The sequence below is a fragment of the Mesoplodon densirostris genome, chromosome 7 (genome assembly GCF_025265405.1).
Source record: "Mesoplodon densirostris isolate mMesDen1 chromosome 7, mMesDen1 primary haplotype, whole genome shotgun sequence".
NCBI lineage: Eukaryota > Metazoa > Chordata > Mammalia > Artiodactyla > Ziphiidae > Mesoplodon > Mesoplodon densirostris.
Window position 1 is genome coordinate 72,821,949 of NC_082667.1, and position 16,781 is coordinate 72,838,729.

At 51.8% G+C, this 16,781-nt stretch overlaps 1 protein-coding gene across 2 annotated transcripts in view; it reads right to left on the minus strand.

Annotated features, from left to right (window-relative positions):
• The window catches only part of ABCC8 (ATP binding cassette subfamily C member 8), a 75,902-nt gene that overhangs the window by 5,550 nt on the left and 53,571 nt on the right, over nucleotides 1-16,781 (minus strand). Inside the window, exons 17-29 of one of the 2 annotated variants that reach the window (XM_060103079.1) lie at nucleotides 16,478-16,510; nucleotides 15,132-15,167; nucleotides 14,064-14,162; nucleotides 12,940-13,024; nucleotides 12,194-12,274; nucleotides 10,762-10,899; nucleotides 9,129-9,254; nucleotides 8,095-8,194; nucleotides 7,627-7,868; nucleotides 7,362-7,528; nucleotides 6,185-6,254; nucleotides 5,533-5,690; nucleotides 3,744-3,836 (exon numbers count right to left, since the gene is read on the minus strand). In XM_060103079.1, the coding sequence (XP_059959062.1) occupies nucleotides 3,744-3,836; nucleotides 5,533-5,690; nucleotides 6,185-6,254; nucleotides 7,362-7,528; nucleotides 7,627-7,868; nucleotides 8,095-8,194; nucleotides 9,129-9,254; nucleotides 10,762-10,899; nucleotides 12,194-12,274; nucleotides 12,940-13,024; nucleotides 14,064-14,162; nucleotides 15,132-15,167; nucleotides 16,478-16,510 (1,428 nt within the window). Of the gene's footprint in view, nucleotides 1-3,743; nucleotides 3,837-5,532; nucleotides 5,691-6,184; nucleotides 6,255-7,361; nucleotides 7,529-7,626; nucleotides 7,869-8,094; nucleotides 8,195-9,128; nucleotides 9,255-10,761; nucleotides 10,900-12,193; nucleotides 12,275-12,939; nucleotides 13,025-14,063; nucleotides 14,163-15,131; nucleotides 15,168-16,477; nucleotides 16,514-16,781 lie in introns of both variants that reach the window. The other variant, XM_060103078.1, reaches the window with a different exon arrangement.

Here is a 16,781-nt window from a genome sequence, read left to right on the forward strand (position 1 = left end):
AGCTCCCTCCTGCTTATTCAAACCTGTCAAAGGTGCTACCTCCTTCAAATGCTTGTTTTCACCCCAAGACCTGTTCTCCTCTGCAGGGCTTCCCTGTTACAATAAAGCGCACCTCCACCCACCCATGTGCTCAGGCTGGAAACCTAGGAATCATCGGGATTCACATCCAATCCCTCAGTCCTCTTATTTCTTTCTCCAAAATAGCCCTGGCCCCTGGCTGCCTCTGGCCTGCTTCCTGCCCACTGCAAACTCACTTGGACTATTGTATCAGCTTCCTGATAGGTCTACCTGCTATCTCCCTACAGTCTAGCCTCCACACTGCAGCCAGCATAATCTTTCTAAGTCATAAATTGCATCCTATCTCTCCCCTGCTAAGAATATGAATGACTTTTAGGATAAAGAACCACCTCCTTGCCAGAAGCCTGTGTGAGCCAGCTCCTGCCAACCTCACCCACCTCCTTCCATGCCACAAATTCCCTTGCTCACTGTGTTGCAGACACAGAAATTACAGTAAAGTAATTTATTACTTTACTTGCCTTTTTTCAGTTTTGTGACAATGCCAAGTGCTTCCCCACCCCAAGGCCTTTGAACATGCTATTCCCTCTGCCTGGAATGCTTTCTCCCCTGCTCTTCCCAAGGCTGACTCCTCTCAACCTTCAGGCTTTACCTTAAGTGGCACCTCCTCAGAGTGGCCTTTCCTGGCCTATTTTTCTCCATCTCTGCAGCCTGTTTGTTTCATAACCTCTGCTCATATGTTAATTTCTCTAGCTGTTTATTGTCCACCTCCCTCACTAGACTGTAAACTCCATGAGGATGGAGACCATGTTTGTTGTTTTGGTCACTAATGTATCCCCAGCACCTGGCACTGTCAATAAATATTTGTCGAATGAATGAACCTTCCCTGACCCTCTAAGGTAGATGGGACCTCTCTGTACAAGGAACTCTGGAGGCTTCTTTCCTGCCCTCGTGCCCTTGTCACGTTCTCCCTTGTGTTACTCTGTATGGATCTGCCTCTTGTCTCTGACAAGCCTGGGCTCCTGGTGTCGCTCTCCTTGGCCACCCCTTCAGACTTTGCGCCAGGCCTAGAGGAGGGGGCAGGTGTACTTGTTTGATGGTGAATGAAAGAATGAATGAAAGGTATCTCAGCATGGTCTCAGGGAAACAATGGAGGGGACTCAGAAGAACTCAAGATGGATCTCGTGGGCATTTGCTTTTCACTCCCAGAAGCTGTTTGTTCTGCAGCTCCTTCAGTGGAGGGCCTGAATCATGTGTCTGAGGAGAGCAAAGCAAGTCTCTGAGTTGTGAGAGGGTGTGATTGGCCAGCCACAGGGTGGATGTGTGTGTGTGTGGGTGATGTGTCTGAGGGGAATGTGAAACCATTGGTCTGAGGGTTTGTGTGAGTAAGTGGGTGTTGAAGATGTGTATGTATGTGTGAGTGCATGTGTGAGTGACTGGGGAGTCGCAGGGGTGTGTGACTGGCCTGAGGGGTGGGTGTGCATGAGAGTGTGTGTGAGATGGGACCTTCTGTGGTAGGTGTATGACGGAGTAAGGAATGTGGAAAGAGCCCCACTTTTGGGGCCATGTGGACCCAGGTTGGAGTCTGAGCATTATTACTTACAGGCTGTGTCTCAGGACCAAGGCTCAGTTTCCTCACCAGTAAATTGGGGATAGTAATAGTTCCTGCATGGACTGAAACAACCATTCAGTGTTGGGCACCCTTGAAACTCTTCTTGGGAAAAAGCAGGGCCTCCAAAAAAACCCGGAAGGTCAGCCAGGCCTGGGTTCCAAGCCCAGCACCAGCTCTCACTGACTGTGTGACCTTGGGCTGGTTACTCAGCCTCAGCTGTACAGCGTGGCTTCTCCTACCTTTGTCATGAGGCTCTTATGAGGATTAAATGCAATAACCCACACACATATCTGGCACATGGGAAATGTACAACCAATAAATGCTAGGTTGCTCTCAGCAGGACAGGCCTCTGGGCAAAAAGCCAATGAATTTAACACATTCAGGGATGATTTTAAAAGTCCTTCACTCAAATTTAAAACTCATTGATCATGTCAATGCAGGGTGTGGGAGGCCTCCCAGGCAGCAGTTTCTCTGGCTAACCGCTGGCTTGGTCTGAGGCTGGTTGCAGGATGTGGGCATACACTCAGATCCTACTGAAGGGTCTGGCCCACTCTAGGAGAGTCGCACTCTCTCTTCCCCAGGCCCTGCCAAAGGCCTCCAGGAGATCAATTCTAAGAGGAGCATCACCGAAACTTAGAGTAGAGGTTGGCCCAGGAGTGCTGAGGGGTCTGGAAGGTGAAGGAACTGGGGAGTTCAGGCTTGAGAAGAGGAGGAGGCTGGAAGGGAACCCTGGAGTCATGCCAGGCTCCAGGGAGCTTCTGTGGGGAAGACAGCACAGGCTTGCACAGTGGCAGGGGATGTCCAGGGAGCAGAGCCAGGGCCACGGCAGAGCTCTGCTTTGCTTTGCTTCACTCAGACAAGACCCCAAAGAGGACCTCCCATCGGCCCCAGATGCCCCAGAGAGTGAACTGGGGCTGCGGGGCTGCGCCAGGAGCCGGGGCACCTCTCCCAGGGCAGCAGCTAGACTTGGGGGGTTGGAGGGAGGAGATGCAGGCAGGCCTCCTCAGACCCTGTCGGCTGGCCCTTGAGCCCTAGGGTTACTGGACACAAGGCTGGTGTCACATGGTTACTGTCATGACCCGCACAGCTGTGCCATCCTAAAAATAACCTAGAATCATTCTCTGAGTGAAGCTTAGAGACCAGAGCCCCAGTATCTGGGTCAGGGGTCTCTGGCCTGTCTATCTGGAGGAGAGATGCCCTAATAATTCAGACAGAGACTGAGGTGGGGAGCAACAGCCCCCTCCACTCCCAAGGCAGCCTCAGACGCTTCTGTCAAGCCCAACATCACAACTCAGAGTGGCAAGAGGATGGTGGGAGTTTTGGAGGAACTGAAACTGAAGTTTTGGGAGAGTTCCTCCAGCCTGGTGAAGTCTTATCTCCTCTTTGAGTCCTAGCACTAATGACACCTCCTCAATGAAGCCTTCCATGACTGCCTCCCTTCTATGCTCCCAGAGCCTGTGTCCTCCTTTCTTTCAGAGTACTTGTCACATGGGTTTGTCCTGGCCTGCTCAAAGCCTGGACTGTAAATGCCTCCAGGGCAGGGGCTCATCTGACTCATTTTTGTCTTTTTAGTGCCTGGTGTGGGGCTTGGTGAACACTCAGTAAATGTTTGTTGAATGAACAAGCAGTTTCAAATCTGTACTTTGTGGGACCTTACAGAGAGCCTCAATTTCCTTATCTGAGAAGTGGGAATGATCAAGCTTTCCATTTCAGATTGCAGTGCAGAATGAATGAGACTGGCACGTAAAGTACTCAGCAGAGTGTTTGGCTCACAGGAGCGTCTCAATGAAAGATGGCCTCAGGGCTGGCCCACACCATGTAAGGGCCTTTCCAGCATTGATTTGTGAGGAATTGTCCCAGCCTTTTCTCTTTTCATGTTTTGCCTTAGTTCACAGAGGCCATGGGCTTGGCTCTAGGCCTGAGATTCTCCTCTCTGGATCATGCTGCTAGAGCCCACTAGACCTGACACCTTGGGTGTACTGGCCTTGGGGCCTGATGAGGGGTTGGGAGACATGTGTCCTGGGCTTTCCTAAGTAGAGCCCTGAGAATTGAATCTCATGACCTGTGACCCTGGCTCCATCTCCACCCCCCTACCCACCCAGGGTGAATCTGGTACCTGAAGGCCCGGATGGTGGTGAGACCTTCCACGGTTTCGGCAAAGTGTGAGAGCAGTGGGAGCTGGGTGGTGTCGTCCAGCTGCTGCAGGTCCCTGTGCAGGGGAGCAGAACAGAATGGTTAAGAGGGCAGCTCAGGGCTCCGCCTGGGTCTGAATCCTAGCTCCACCTCTTACTACAGTGCGGGCAAATAGCTTCACCTCTCTAGGCCTCAGTTTCTCGCCTGTAAAGAGGCGAGACAAGGGTACCCCCGCATCAAGCAGTCGTGAGGACTGGATGAGCTCGTTTCTGTAGATACTTAAGCAGAGCATGCTGTACGGTTACTGTTATCCTGGGCATCAGACACCTCACGTCTGCGTCTATCTATTTGCTTTGCCGCACCGCCTCACTCTGCAGCAGTGTTAGTTCCCTTTCACAGGCGAACAACTTGAACAGCTAGTCAAAGGAACAGAAAGACCAAACTCCACGCTTTCAGTCCCCTCCCGGATAACCACCACAGGCTTTGGATTTAAAGAGCTCCTGGAGAGGGGAAGGCCAGTGGTTTCCATGGCAACAGAACTGTTCCTGCTCCCCACAGCTGCACCTTGACAAGTGTATTAGTGCCAAGGAGGTCAGCTTGGGAATGCAGGAAGCAGCTTTCCTGGACAAACTGTCCCCAGGGCCAGAGTGGGTGCCAGGGGAACAGGGTGGTTTCTCTGGCAGAAGGAATGAACCTTGTAGATCAGCTTGTACGGTGTTTAAAAAGCCACTGTGATTTTGTGAATATCAGTGCACTATGTTCTATGTGGGTACCAGGGGATTCTGGATCATCCAGGCAAAAAGCCGTTTATACAAATCATGATCCTTATGGGCAAGGTAATTGTGGCCAAAATGTATCTAAATTTAATTATTATTATCATAGCCAATCAGTATTTTGACTCATTTCTAACAAACTCTGTGTACTTGAGAGAGGTACTTAACCTTTCTGGCCACAACTCCTAGTAAGAAACACATTTTATATCACGAATCAGTACACACCCACACCCATACAGGACCAAAACAAAGGTTTCATCAAGCAAAGCTTACTGTTACTATGTGACTACAGTCTGATATTTTCTATTCTATTTCATTAAAAAAATTACGGGTTGTGATCTATGATACTGATTTCATGACCCACTGATAGGTTGTGATTGGCAGTTTGAGACACACTGGCCTAAAGATTCTTAAAAATTGTCCCTACAAATCTTTGAATCTATGAGCTTAACAGAATCACTCCCAGAAAGAACTTCCAAGAGAACATTCTTAGAAAATTTTGAGTAGGAAAGAGTCATGCGTGGCTCCAAGGCTCATGAAGGCGAATGTGATCAACGCGAAAGGCTGTGAGAGGCTCCCTCAAGTCAAGGCTTCCAGCCACGCTCTGGATCCACGTGGGTTGGGAGGTCTGGTTGCCATAAGACCCCTCATATCACGTGCCCTCTTATTTTATGCCATCAGCCTAGACACTGGAATCATACAATCCTCCCGGGAAGCACTTTGGCAAAATGAATGAAGGGCATGATCACGTGCCTACACCCTGACCTGGCAATCCCATTCCTGAGCATATCACCCAAGGAAATAGTTCAAATAGTAACTGCAGTGTGTGCATGCTGACAGATGGTTATATTAGGATAGTGGAATATGAATATTTCAATTTTCCATTGTTTGGGGGGACACGACTCTGCTACTTCTACGATGATGATTCTAATAACAGTGCTGAAGTGCCTACTGCAAAGAACTTCCCATCCCTCACCCCCGGGCAAGTGCTGCCATCACCTGGATGCCACCCGGAAGTACTTCTGGATGAAGTAGCACACGACAGCCAGGGGCAGGAGGGCCACGAGGAACACAGGTGTGACATAGGAGATGACGGCCAGAGCTGAGACACAGAGCAGGGTGGAGCGGCTCAGGCACTCCAGCGTGGACGGGATGTGCTGCAGGAGGGGAGGGTGAGAAAGGGAGGTGAGTTCTGGTATTTGATCACCTTCAGTGTGTTACCTGGCGCCATATTTTGCTCTCTTCCTTTATTACGGTGCATGTCTTACCCCTGCAGCTACGTTGTAGGCTCCCTGAGAACAGGAATTAGAACTTTGTTTTTCACCATCTAGTATGATGGCAAATAAAGAACACAGGCTAAATCAAAATGAATATCCTCCACAAAATCAGTCACCTTGGTTTAGAGTATGCTTGGAACCTTATTGTGAGCCAGAGTGGGCTTGGATGGAAGCCAAAGGGATGTGGTTTCCTTCAGCCTTATTATGAGGGTCTCCCAGGGGAGGCCCCAGGTCCTGAGGCAGCATTATAATCAGACGGTGGCCACTGGGTTCCTACCCCAAGGCTCTGATCTGGGGAAGCCAGCACCAGACAGGAAAAGCTCCTGGGGGCCTGGCCTCTCTGAACTGCGGAAATGCGTCGCGGTCCTGTGTACCTGGTCGATGGTGTTACAATCGGATGAGAACCTGTTCAGGATGGTTCCAAGGGGTGTGGTCTCGAAAAACCTAAGAGGTAACCAGAGGAGCAGTTACTCATGTGTTTACTGATTTCCTTCCTGTTTACTGAAGGAGGACAATTATTTCTTTCGTTTCAATGTCTATGGGGTCATCCCCAGGTCTGCTTTTCCAGGGGCATTCGCCTTTGCAGGTCTGTAGACATCTGGCCTGTGTTGCTGAGAATTCGTGTGGCCACCCAAGGGAGTGTTGGCCCCTCCCCAGCCTCTCTGACCCTACAGCCCACGTGTGACCTCTGCCACCGTTCTCAGCTTATCGCTCTGCCCGACACACTCAGGACTCCCTCTGTGTCCTCCTGGGGACACAGAGTTCTCTCCAGAGGGACAACTCTCCCAGGGTGGGGAGGGGACAGGGCCCCGGGGCAGCTTGTTGGCCGGCTGACCCTGCAAGGTTACTCCGGCTGTCAGCACTCCGGCTGTAACCCAGAACCGGCACAACCCCAAAAAGAGGATTTCAGAACCACAGATCTGGACAAATAGAGGGTAAGTAAACCTGGAGGCCGTGTCTGTGGGCCACAGAGTGCTCACAGGCTGAAAAGTAAAAAGTGCAGATGGTGAGGTCTGGCATTGAGGAGGGGCCAGATAAGCTGTTTGCCTACTGTATTTGTAAACTGAGTTAGCCAGCCAATTGGGCTGTGACAGCTTTAAACCTCTTTCACACCAAGCAGCCTTTGAGGGTTTTATCCATCCCATTACGGAGGATGAGAACAGCTTCCCAGTGTGTCCCTGGGGTCAGAACCTGCAGAATGGCTGTGGGCGGAGAGAGAGGCAGGGGAGGTGAGAGCTGAACCGTGGGTGGTACCTGCCTAGGGAGGGGAAACTAACATTTAGGCAGAGCCTGCAGACACTCGCTGTGAAGGGCTCTGGTGACAATTAGATGAGCTAACCATGTAAGAGTCCTAGCACCATGTCTGGCTGAGTAAATGCCAGTTTCCCTCTGCTTTCTGCACCGAAGAGGGCACTTTTCTCACATCATCTCCTTGAGTCACCCCAGAAGCCTGTGACAGAGATCGTATATCCCCATTTTATTGATGGGAGACCTGAGGCCCAGAGAACAATGACTTGCCCATAGCCCAGCACAGCCAGGGGAGAGGCCTACCTCATGGGAGCCAGGATGATCTGGTTTAGCAGGCTGCAGTGCAACCTCTTGGCCACCTTCAGCCCTGTCCACTCCACTGTGATGGATGTGACAAGGCACAGCACGATGCCCAGGCTGCAGAGCACCGTGAACACCATGGCGTAGACGGTCTGGTCGAGGGAGCAGTCCTGGGCCTGGCAGAGAACGAGGCAGGGTCCTGCAGGGAGGCGGTCCATGCTCAGCCCTCCCCCCACCCCAGCCCCGGCACTGGGGCTGCTGGCCACACCTGGCTGAGGGAGCAGTTCCTGGCCATGGGGTTCAGGATCAGGGCACTGTCAGTCCACTTGGCCAGCCAGTAGTCAATGGCCACCAAGACCATGTGCTTGAGCAGCTGGGATAAGATGAGCAGTGAGAGAAGCAGGATGCCGGCCGAGGACAGGTACTTGGTGCAGGCCCGCCACGGGATCTTGGCGCGCTGGTGCAGCACCGACGACAGGTTGTCCTCCTCCTCACTCTCGGCCACCTCCTCTGCAGGCCACAAGAACCCACCCTGTGGCTTCACATTGCACACCCCTCTGAGGGGAACCAGGGGGTGTGTCAGCCCCACTTACAGATGGAAAGACTGAGGCACACAGACGGGATGGGATTTCATCAGAGGCACACTATCTCCCCACTCCCAGAACCCCAAACCTTAGTCTCCTCATGGTTGATCAGACCTCAGGCCATGATTTCACTCCAGTCCCACTGTCTGTACCTTCCTCCTCTTCCTCATCCTGCAGGAGGCCATCTCTTGAGGACATGGCCCGGGGCAGGCCCTGGGGTGGCTCTGTGGCTTTTCGCTCCACAATGGTCTCCTGAAAGACAGATGGGTCTGGCCTATGTCCTTGGGGTGTGCAGAGGGGAAAAGGGAGGGTAGGGGGGCAACCACCCCCGGTGATGTCCAGTGTCAGTTTCCAGGTTGCCCCTGCCTTGGGGACTGTCCAGATGGACACATGTTTGCCTGCCAGAATTTATTCCTTCCCCTTCATCAGCTACTAGCACCCCAGTATCCCTGTGGGAGACCACCTCTCCCCTATTCTTAGTCTCTGTGATTCAGGGGGCTGATCATTCTCCCTTGCTCCTGGGGTGTGCACATGACCCAGGACTGGTCAATCTTCACAGTCCACATCCCTGACCACAGTGATTTGTTTGGGGTGGGCACATGACCAAATTGGACCAATAAGAGTCAGCCCTGGGACTTTTGCTAAACTATCATGAAAGAGGCACTTTCCTTCTGGCAGAGTTGTTGACCTGGGAGAATGGAAACCTGAGATTGCCAGTGGCCCTCATTGTTATATGAGAATGAAGCCAATGTGAGGTGAGTAGAACCAAGGGATGGGGAGAAATAGATTCCTGATGATATTGCTTGACTACCTGGATCTAGCTCCACCTGAAGCTATGGCGTTGACTTTCCAGTTTCTTGAGCCAATAAATCCTTAACTACCCACCCTTTTTTTCTTTGCTTAGCCAGTTTGCATTGGTTATCTGAAGCTTTGTAACTAAATGGTACTGACTATCTCAGGAAAAGGGGAAGTCATCCTCCCGACTCTGCCTTGGGTAGCTGGCACAGGTACTGGCTCTCTAGTAGGAGCAAGTTCATGCCCAGCTCCCACATATGTCCTTTGTGTGTGTGTGGGTGGGAGGTGGGGCTTCCTGGGGCCAATGAGGGCAGGAAGACCTTTATGAGTTCAGGTTCTAGCAAAACCTTCCCCTCAGGGGGTGGCTGACTGGCCCCCAAAATACACCCACCTTCTCCAGCTCTTGGTCCTGCCGGTTCATGAGGGTCTTCCAGTGCTCAAAGAGCTGGCACTCAGACCTCTGGAAGTCCTTGAGCGTGCCCTCCCTCTGGATGGTGCCGTCCTTCATAGCGATGATCTGGAAAGGCAGAAACAAACCTGGCGGGGGGCTGGCTGGGGAGGAAGAGTGGAGGTCATGCCCCTGCCTGACCGAGAGGTCTAAGATGGATGTACACAGAGCACATATCTTTTCCCCACCACAAACGGCCTCCAGCTTGCCCACTGCCCTCAGCAACACACTCCAGGATTTAGAGTCTGGTACATCTGGCGGGGGGGGGGGGGTGGTATTCTCAATGGTTGTCCCGTGGTTGATAGGAGGGTTTACAGAGCAAATTAGTGCATCCTGGTCAAGCTGTCTGGTTATCCCCAAAGACTCCAGCAGTGAGAGCTGTTTCCATACACTGAAAGGCCTAATAGCACGTTACCCTTAGCTCCTCCTCATGGCAGATCTGATATGTTCCACCAGTGTTTGGCAAAGCACCTATTGGTCTAAGTGTGTGTGGCCTCTTTGAAATCAATAAAACTTATTTTATTTGAAACATTCAATGTTTTATACTCATGTAGACCCATCAGTAATTCAGAAACCCATCCTGCTCCTCTCACCCCCACCCACCTCATGCTGGGGTTCAGGGACGGATGCCCAGGAGTCCTGTTCACTGACACCTTGAGGAACCAGGCACCTCCGTGTCTGCCTTCTTTGGACTAAAGATTGTCCTGAATTGTCTCACCAGAATCACCACAAAAACTCAGACACAAACCTGTACCTGCTTTAATAGCTTTTTTTAAAAATCTAAGTTTTTTTCTTTTTTCTGCTTTAATATCTTTTTTGAAAAATCTGGATCTTTTTTTTTTTTCATAGTAGAGGGAAGATCTTACCACATGTAGAAGGAAGACTTATTTGGGGGGAATCAGCAGGGCTGATTAACACAGACCTGAAGCTTAGGAAGGACCTCAATTTCCCCGGACAAATTTATGTAGGATTCAGGCAAGACCCAGATTTCACAAGTCACATGATTTCCATCTTAAAAATTAAATGCTTTCCAGTTATTTGAAAAGTAACTATTGTCTTCACGTTGAGGAATATGGGAATTTAACTGATGTGGGATTTCACAAAATTGCATTTTACTGATAATATTGAAGTTTCTATTACTACTGCCGTTGTTTGTTTCCATATTTTCCATTTGATCCTAACTTGAATCTGATGCACTCGTGGGCAGGAAGATGGCTCTCCCATCCAAATGGGCACTCCCCAAGGCTAGGGGGGTGAGTCATCAAACTGGGCAGGAAACAGAGGTAAGAACTGAGTGTCTGCTTCTTTTTGAGACTTCTTTGTGCCAGCCTTGTGTGTACCCACATGGGGCCCGTGTCAGGATATGGATGTCTGCAGCTCTAGGTGATACCAAACCCTTGGGCTATGCAGGGTCTCCCTGATTGGCCCAGCCTGTGTGAAGCCATCCATTGCTGATCTCTTCTGCTTTGTGGCCCTCAGCAGTTGCTACTGAGACATCTGATTGACTCCTTTGAAGATGTCCGACTGCCTCTCCCACCTCAGCCCTCCACAGCTTGACCCCCTTGTGGCCCCTCACCCAGTCTGCATGCGGCAGGTACTGTAGCTTGTGCGTCACTAGGACCACTGTCCGCTTATCATCTCGGAGCAGCTCAAGGATCCCAGCCTGCATCAGGTGGTCACTCAGATGGACATCCAGAGCTGAGAAGGGGTCATCCTAGGCAGAAGGGAGAAGGTAGGGACACATGTAGGAAGAGGGGATAACAGTGAGTGTAAAAACCACCAGAGTTACACCAGCTCTGTTTTAGGGACTGACACTAACCCAGCCCACCGCGTGGTCCTGGACAGTGCAACCAACCTTTCTGGGCCTCAGTTGCCTCATCTTGATTTGGGGCTATCAGTTATGCCTCTCAAACAGATCTAATCACAAGCATTTCCTGACTCCTGAACCTCCACTGACTCCCTATAGTTTATTAAGTCTGAATTCCTTAGCACACTAATCCAGGCCCTTTATTTACCACCTGCTCAGTCTTCCTTTCCAGTCTCACTTCTCATCTGTCTGGTGCAAGCTCCCTACGCTCCAGGTTTCCAGGGAATTTGCCATTCCAGGCCTTTGTCCAAGCTGTTCCCTCTGCCTGGAGTGCTGATCTGCCTCTTGTCTGTCTGGTGAACTATTACTCCTAGTAATAGTGGAGGGTGGAGAATAAAGCTGGGGTCAGAGACCTGAGGTTCCTTCTTCTAACCGTCTGTCCAAATGGGCTTCCTCTTTCCTTCTGTTTAACTGACTCACTCTTCAAGACCCTCCTCTAGGAAGCCCTCCCTGATTACTCTAGCCCTCACAGTTGTCTCCCTGGACATAGTCTGTGTCACACAGTTTGGCTTTCAAGTGGGCTGTGGCTCTTGAGTGTGGGTAAGCTCTGTCTCCCTAATCAGACTCTCAACCTTTGAGGCCAAGGGCTGGGTCTTAGAATTCTTTAGTATCAACTAAGGCACCTCACACAGAACTTGGCATGAAGTAGGGCAGGTATAGATAAGTTTTATCTCATGTTTGATTACTAGTGGTTAACTGGAGTGCTGTGTTGAGAAGGATTCTGAGGCCAAGTTAAGTTTCCATGGGAAAGAAAGCTGTGATCAATTAGCAGTGTCTGCTCTGGGCATGAGATGTGAAGTGGTAACTCCCCTTCCGTGTATTTGCCATTTTATAGTCGGGCTAAATAAGTGTTAATAGGTTGGGGCTGTCCTACAGGGAGGAGGCCTATAATTACTACTCGCCTCCCCTCATGGCTACTGCAGAGCCCAGTGTGAAATCCACATGGGTCAATTGGACTAACCTTGCCTCAGTTTCTCCATCAATAAGATGGGTAGGTAATATCTCTGGCAGGAGAGGATTGCTCCTGGAGGGGGCGGTTGTTGGGTGATGGTGTGTGTGGGTCTGTCTATCTGTGTAGGCAGTAAGCCAAGGTGGCAGCCAGACATGAGGGCCCCAAGGAGGTACCAGCTGGTGCACTCACCAAGAAGACGACGTTAGTGTGCTGGTAGAGGGCTCGGGCCACGCTGATTCGCTGGCGCTGACCACCGGACAGGTTGATGCCCTGCCGCCAAAGGGGAGGAAAGGTCACGCCCTCACAGCCCTTCAGGAGAAACTGTCCTGGCCCCTACTTGTGAGCTCTTTGGGAGGGAGGCCTGGCTCTATGCACCTCTTTGCCCCCTCCTCACCTGGCAGAGAAGGGGAACTTGTACATGTTTACTGAATTCATTCAGAAGTGGGGCGAATGATTCCCAAGGTGCTAGGGACCATTTGACCCATGAAAACCAGGATGGAGGAAGGGCGGATTTAAATCACACATAAGGAGGACAGCCACAGAAGAATCCTATTTGTTTAAACTTATGGAGGAGGGACCCCGCCCAGAGAGGGAACAGGAAGAACCACCCTGAGTCTAGCACAGTGCTGTGCGGGCTCTCAGTACATACCTGGGGCATGAATGGAGATGTCAAGTCATCTCCAGCCTGGGAAAGTGCTAAGCTGACCTCTGCACCAAGCTAGACTGAAAACTTTTCGAGGACAGCCACCAACCCAGGGCTCCAGGAGATCATTTTGATCCCACTGCAGGCAACTCTTCAGCCTTCCCCCTTTCTCATTTCTCATTACCTGTTCTCCCTGAGAAGGATGTCAGGGCATGGTGATGGTGACGGGTGGGGAGCAGGGGAGGCTGAGGGCCCCAACTTTGAGAACCACCCCCTGGAAGCTGCTACTAACCCGTTCCCCAATCTGGGTCTGGTCTCCATGGGGCAGGATGTCGATGTCTGGCTGCAGGGAGCAGGCTTCGATGACCATCTTGTACCTGCAGTGGGGTGGGTGGGTACACAGCTGATCACCCTGGCCCGAGGTGGGCCTGGGCATTTGCAGAGGGTCATTACCTTCCAGGCAGACGTGCCCAGGAGGAGCAATGGCTTTAATGGGCCTCCTGATGGGTGTAAGCAAACACCCCGTGAGCTTGAAAAGAGCTGAGGGCAGCACCTGACACCATCATGAAGAAAGTTAAATATTTGAAAGATGAATTGGATGGGAGCAAATAGCCACATAAGTGACAAGAGAGGGCCTGTGGCCCCTGTGCAGTGGGAAAAGCTGCAGCCAGAGCCCATGCTTGGAGCACTGCCAGGGAAAAATCACTGCTGGTTTGCTTAGGCAGTAAATGATGATGGCTGGTCAAATATTCGCCCAGCCTGCTCCCCTCACACTTCCCTGGTCAGCTCTCAGCCTGGGCAGGTGCCAGCCAGAGTGCATGGAGGCATCAGAGTGTCTTGGTGACATGTACTTGGGTGTCAAGAAGACTTGGATTTGAAACCCATTTCTGTCACTTACTGGCTGGGTGGCCTTGGGAAAGTTACCTAACCTTCCTGATTCTTGGTTTCCTCATTTATAAAATGGGGATAATAATAGTACCTGCATACTGGGATTGATGTAAGCATTACAGGAAATCATGCATAACAAGAGCACCTGGAAAGAGCTCCATGGATGTTAGCAGTCATTAGCATGGGGGGGGGGGCTGGGGGTAGGGAATCACGAGAACAGAGACTCACGGAGGGCTGGGCGAGCCTTTTCACCAACCTCAAGAGAAGGCACCAGGGTTCCTGCACCTCCCTCCCCTCCTGCCCTCTCAACCATGGGAGCTGGACTGCCCTGATGCCCAGCACATCTGGATCATTTCCAGATGGACCATATGGAACAGGCTGGAATCCAGATAAGGGGGCTGGAGAGCAGGATGGCTGGCTGAGGAAGATCGATGGAGGAGCAGGCAGCCGGCTGGGTCAGTGGCTAATGCATGACCAATTTCTCCCCTCCCCAGCTTGCCCCCCAACCCACCTCCTCGAGGCTTTTACCGTTGTTTGTTGAAGGGACTCTCAAAGGTGATGTTCTCCTCCACGGTGGCATTTAGCAGCCATGGTTTCTGAGAAGCGTAGGCCACAGGGCCTCTCTTCCTGGAAAAAGCAGGGCAGGAGTAGGGAGGTATTCTCAGGGGGTCATTGTCAGAGGTGGTTGTCAAGCTGATGGATTAAACTGGGGCAAGGGGGTGGGGGCAGCACTAAGATGAGGAGGTGCAGTTGGCAATCTGCTTTGTGTGGCTCCTGGTGGCCTCTCGTTCCCCAAGGGCCCGAGGCAGGCTTGGGTGCTGGGTCTTAGCTGGCTGGGGGATAAGGGACCTCAACCCCTCCCTGCTCTCCACCCCTCCCTATCCCACCCCTTCAGTCTGTTCCCCTTCCTAAGTCTCTACCCAGAGCCTGGGAAGACCCCAAACTGTGACCAAACTAAGTAAATACTTGAACCCTGATTTCCTCCTTCCTTGAGTAGCCCTCAAACCACTCGACTTTGATGTTAGCAGGTAACACTCCAAATGGAACTTTTAAAAATGAAGAGTCGGGCTTCCCTGGTGGCGCAGTGGTTGAGAGTCCGCCTGCCGATGCCGGGGACACGGGTTCGTGCCCCGGTCCGGGAAGATCCCACATGCCGCGGAGCGGCTGGGCCCGTGAGCCATGGCCGCCGAGCCTGTGCGTCTGGAGCTCCGCAACGGGAGAGGCCACAACAGTGAGAGGCCCGCGTACCGCAAAAAATAAATAAATAAATAAAAAAAATGAAGTCAAGGAAACCACATTTAGTGTGATGTGGTTTCTGAAGACACACACACAAAAAAAAAAAAAAAAAAAAAAGGAAAGAAAGAAAAGGAAAAGATGACCACCAGACAAAAATTATCCGTGCATCAGGGGAGCAGCTTGATGCACGGAAGCAGCGGTGGCCTCTGAACCACCGCATGAAGCACAGCACCCTCCCTGGCCTCCTCTGCAGCTGGGCTGGACCTGGGGGGCTGCCTTCCAGAGCTCTGTTGCTCCCTTGGCCTGAGACCCCCTCTGAGGAAGTCTTCCCTGGAGGGCAGTGCTCTCGGGACACAGTACCTGATATCCGAGTCGGTTGCCGTCTCCCGCTCTGGGCTGCAGCAGGGGAGGAAAGACGTACCTTCAGGGTTCACCTGAGTAGACCGAGTTCTCCATAGACATTTTGAGCTCCTTCATACCCAGCGTGAGTGCCTTTATAATCCCTGAGACCAAGACTGCAGCCACAAAAGCCACACGCCATCCAGGGGAAGCCTCCACTGCCTGAATACATGCGGCATGTGTGAGGAAGGCCTCAGGGGACCTGGTTAAGTTACGAGGGACAGTGTGGGGAAGGCACCATTGGTGTAGGCTCATGGGGGTGGGGGTGCTTCCCACGTCAGAGGAGCATGAGGCCCAACATGTGGCTCCTGCAGACCCAGCCTCTGCATCAGGGCGCGGATGCACTGGCCGAGGTCTTGGGCTGACATGGCTGCACAAATATCTGGGGCAGGACGTACGCTTTGACCGTAGCCAGGCGAGGCCGGGCAGGCCACCATGGGTGCCTGCAGTCTGGGGATGGTAACCTACAGCCGATGGAACTCAGTGTGGCACCTAGAGAGCTGAGAAGGGCTCCAGGTGTGATTTGCAGCCCCAGGTCCCTGTCAGAAGACAACCAAGGAGCCTGGGGGATCTGCCGAGAGGGACATGGTCAGCTGTGGTGCCCACGTAGCCTGGACAGACCCCAACTGCTCCAGTGTCAAATACTCCGTCTCGTTGTGTTCATCCATGCATTCATACTTGTCACATACCATGAGGTCTGATTTTTGGCTCAAGAACTATGGTCACTATGACTAGAGATTCTGGGCTGTCATCATGCCCTGGCACTTGGCGACAAGGTGGGAGAAAGGGCAGAGAAAGTATGGGGAAGTGAAACCTCTGTGGTGTTGGAGAGTAAAGGCCAGAAGTTTAAACAGATTTCCAAGGTCAAGTCAACCTCCCACTCCTGACTTCCCACCACCTCCAGTGTGTCTCGATTGTCTTGAAAGAGGTGTGGTTAGGCAGGGTTTTGAAGGTCTTGGAGACACATCAATCTATTTCACCTGGATGTCTTAGACGACCAGAACATAAAGCACATTGAACATAAAGCAACACGACTGAATTTTCTGTCTGCCTGGGGGATACCCACCTCTGCTTTTTATAGCTTTGTTTCTCAACTTTTTTTTCTTTCTTTCTTTTTTAAATTTATTTTTTATTTTTTTATCTTTGGCTGCTCTGTGCAGCATGCGGGATCTTAGTTCCCTGACCAGGGATCTAACCCATGCCCCCTGCACCGGGAGCACGAAGTCCTAACTGCTCGACCGCCAGGGAATTCTCCAAGCCCCTTCCCTTTATTGGAACCCACTTCCAACCGAGCTCCAAGGCTGTACCTGGGGTCCTCTCCCGTCTCGCTGTCAGGAAGGCTGCTGGGGCACAAATGGGAAAAAACAATACCAGTTACTTCTCACTCCATTGCCTTCCTCTCCATTACACTGTGTTTTTGGGGAGAAGCAACCTCACAATCCCCACCCCTCCGACCCAATCCCAGTGCCCCCAAGTGGCTTCCTTGGAGCAGAAACTGTTCTTCTCCGTCTCTGTCCCTCCTGCGGCAACTGGATGGGCCCCCTCCAAACAGCAAGGGCTTCAGTAGTACTCCTGACACAACTCCAAGCAGCAGTGAGGCTGGTTTGGCAT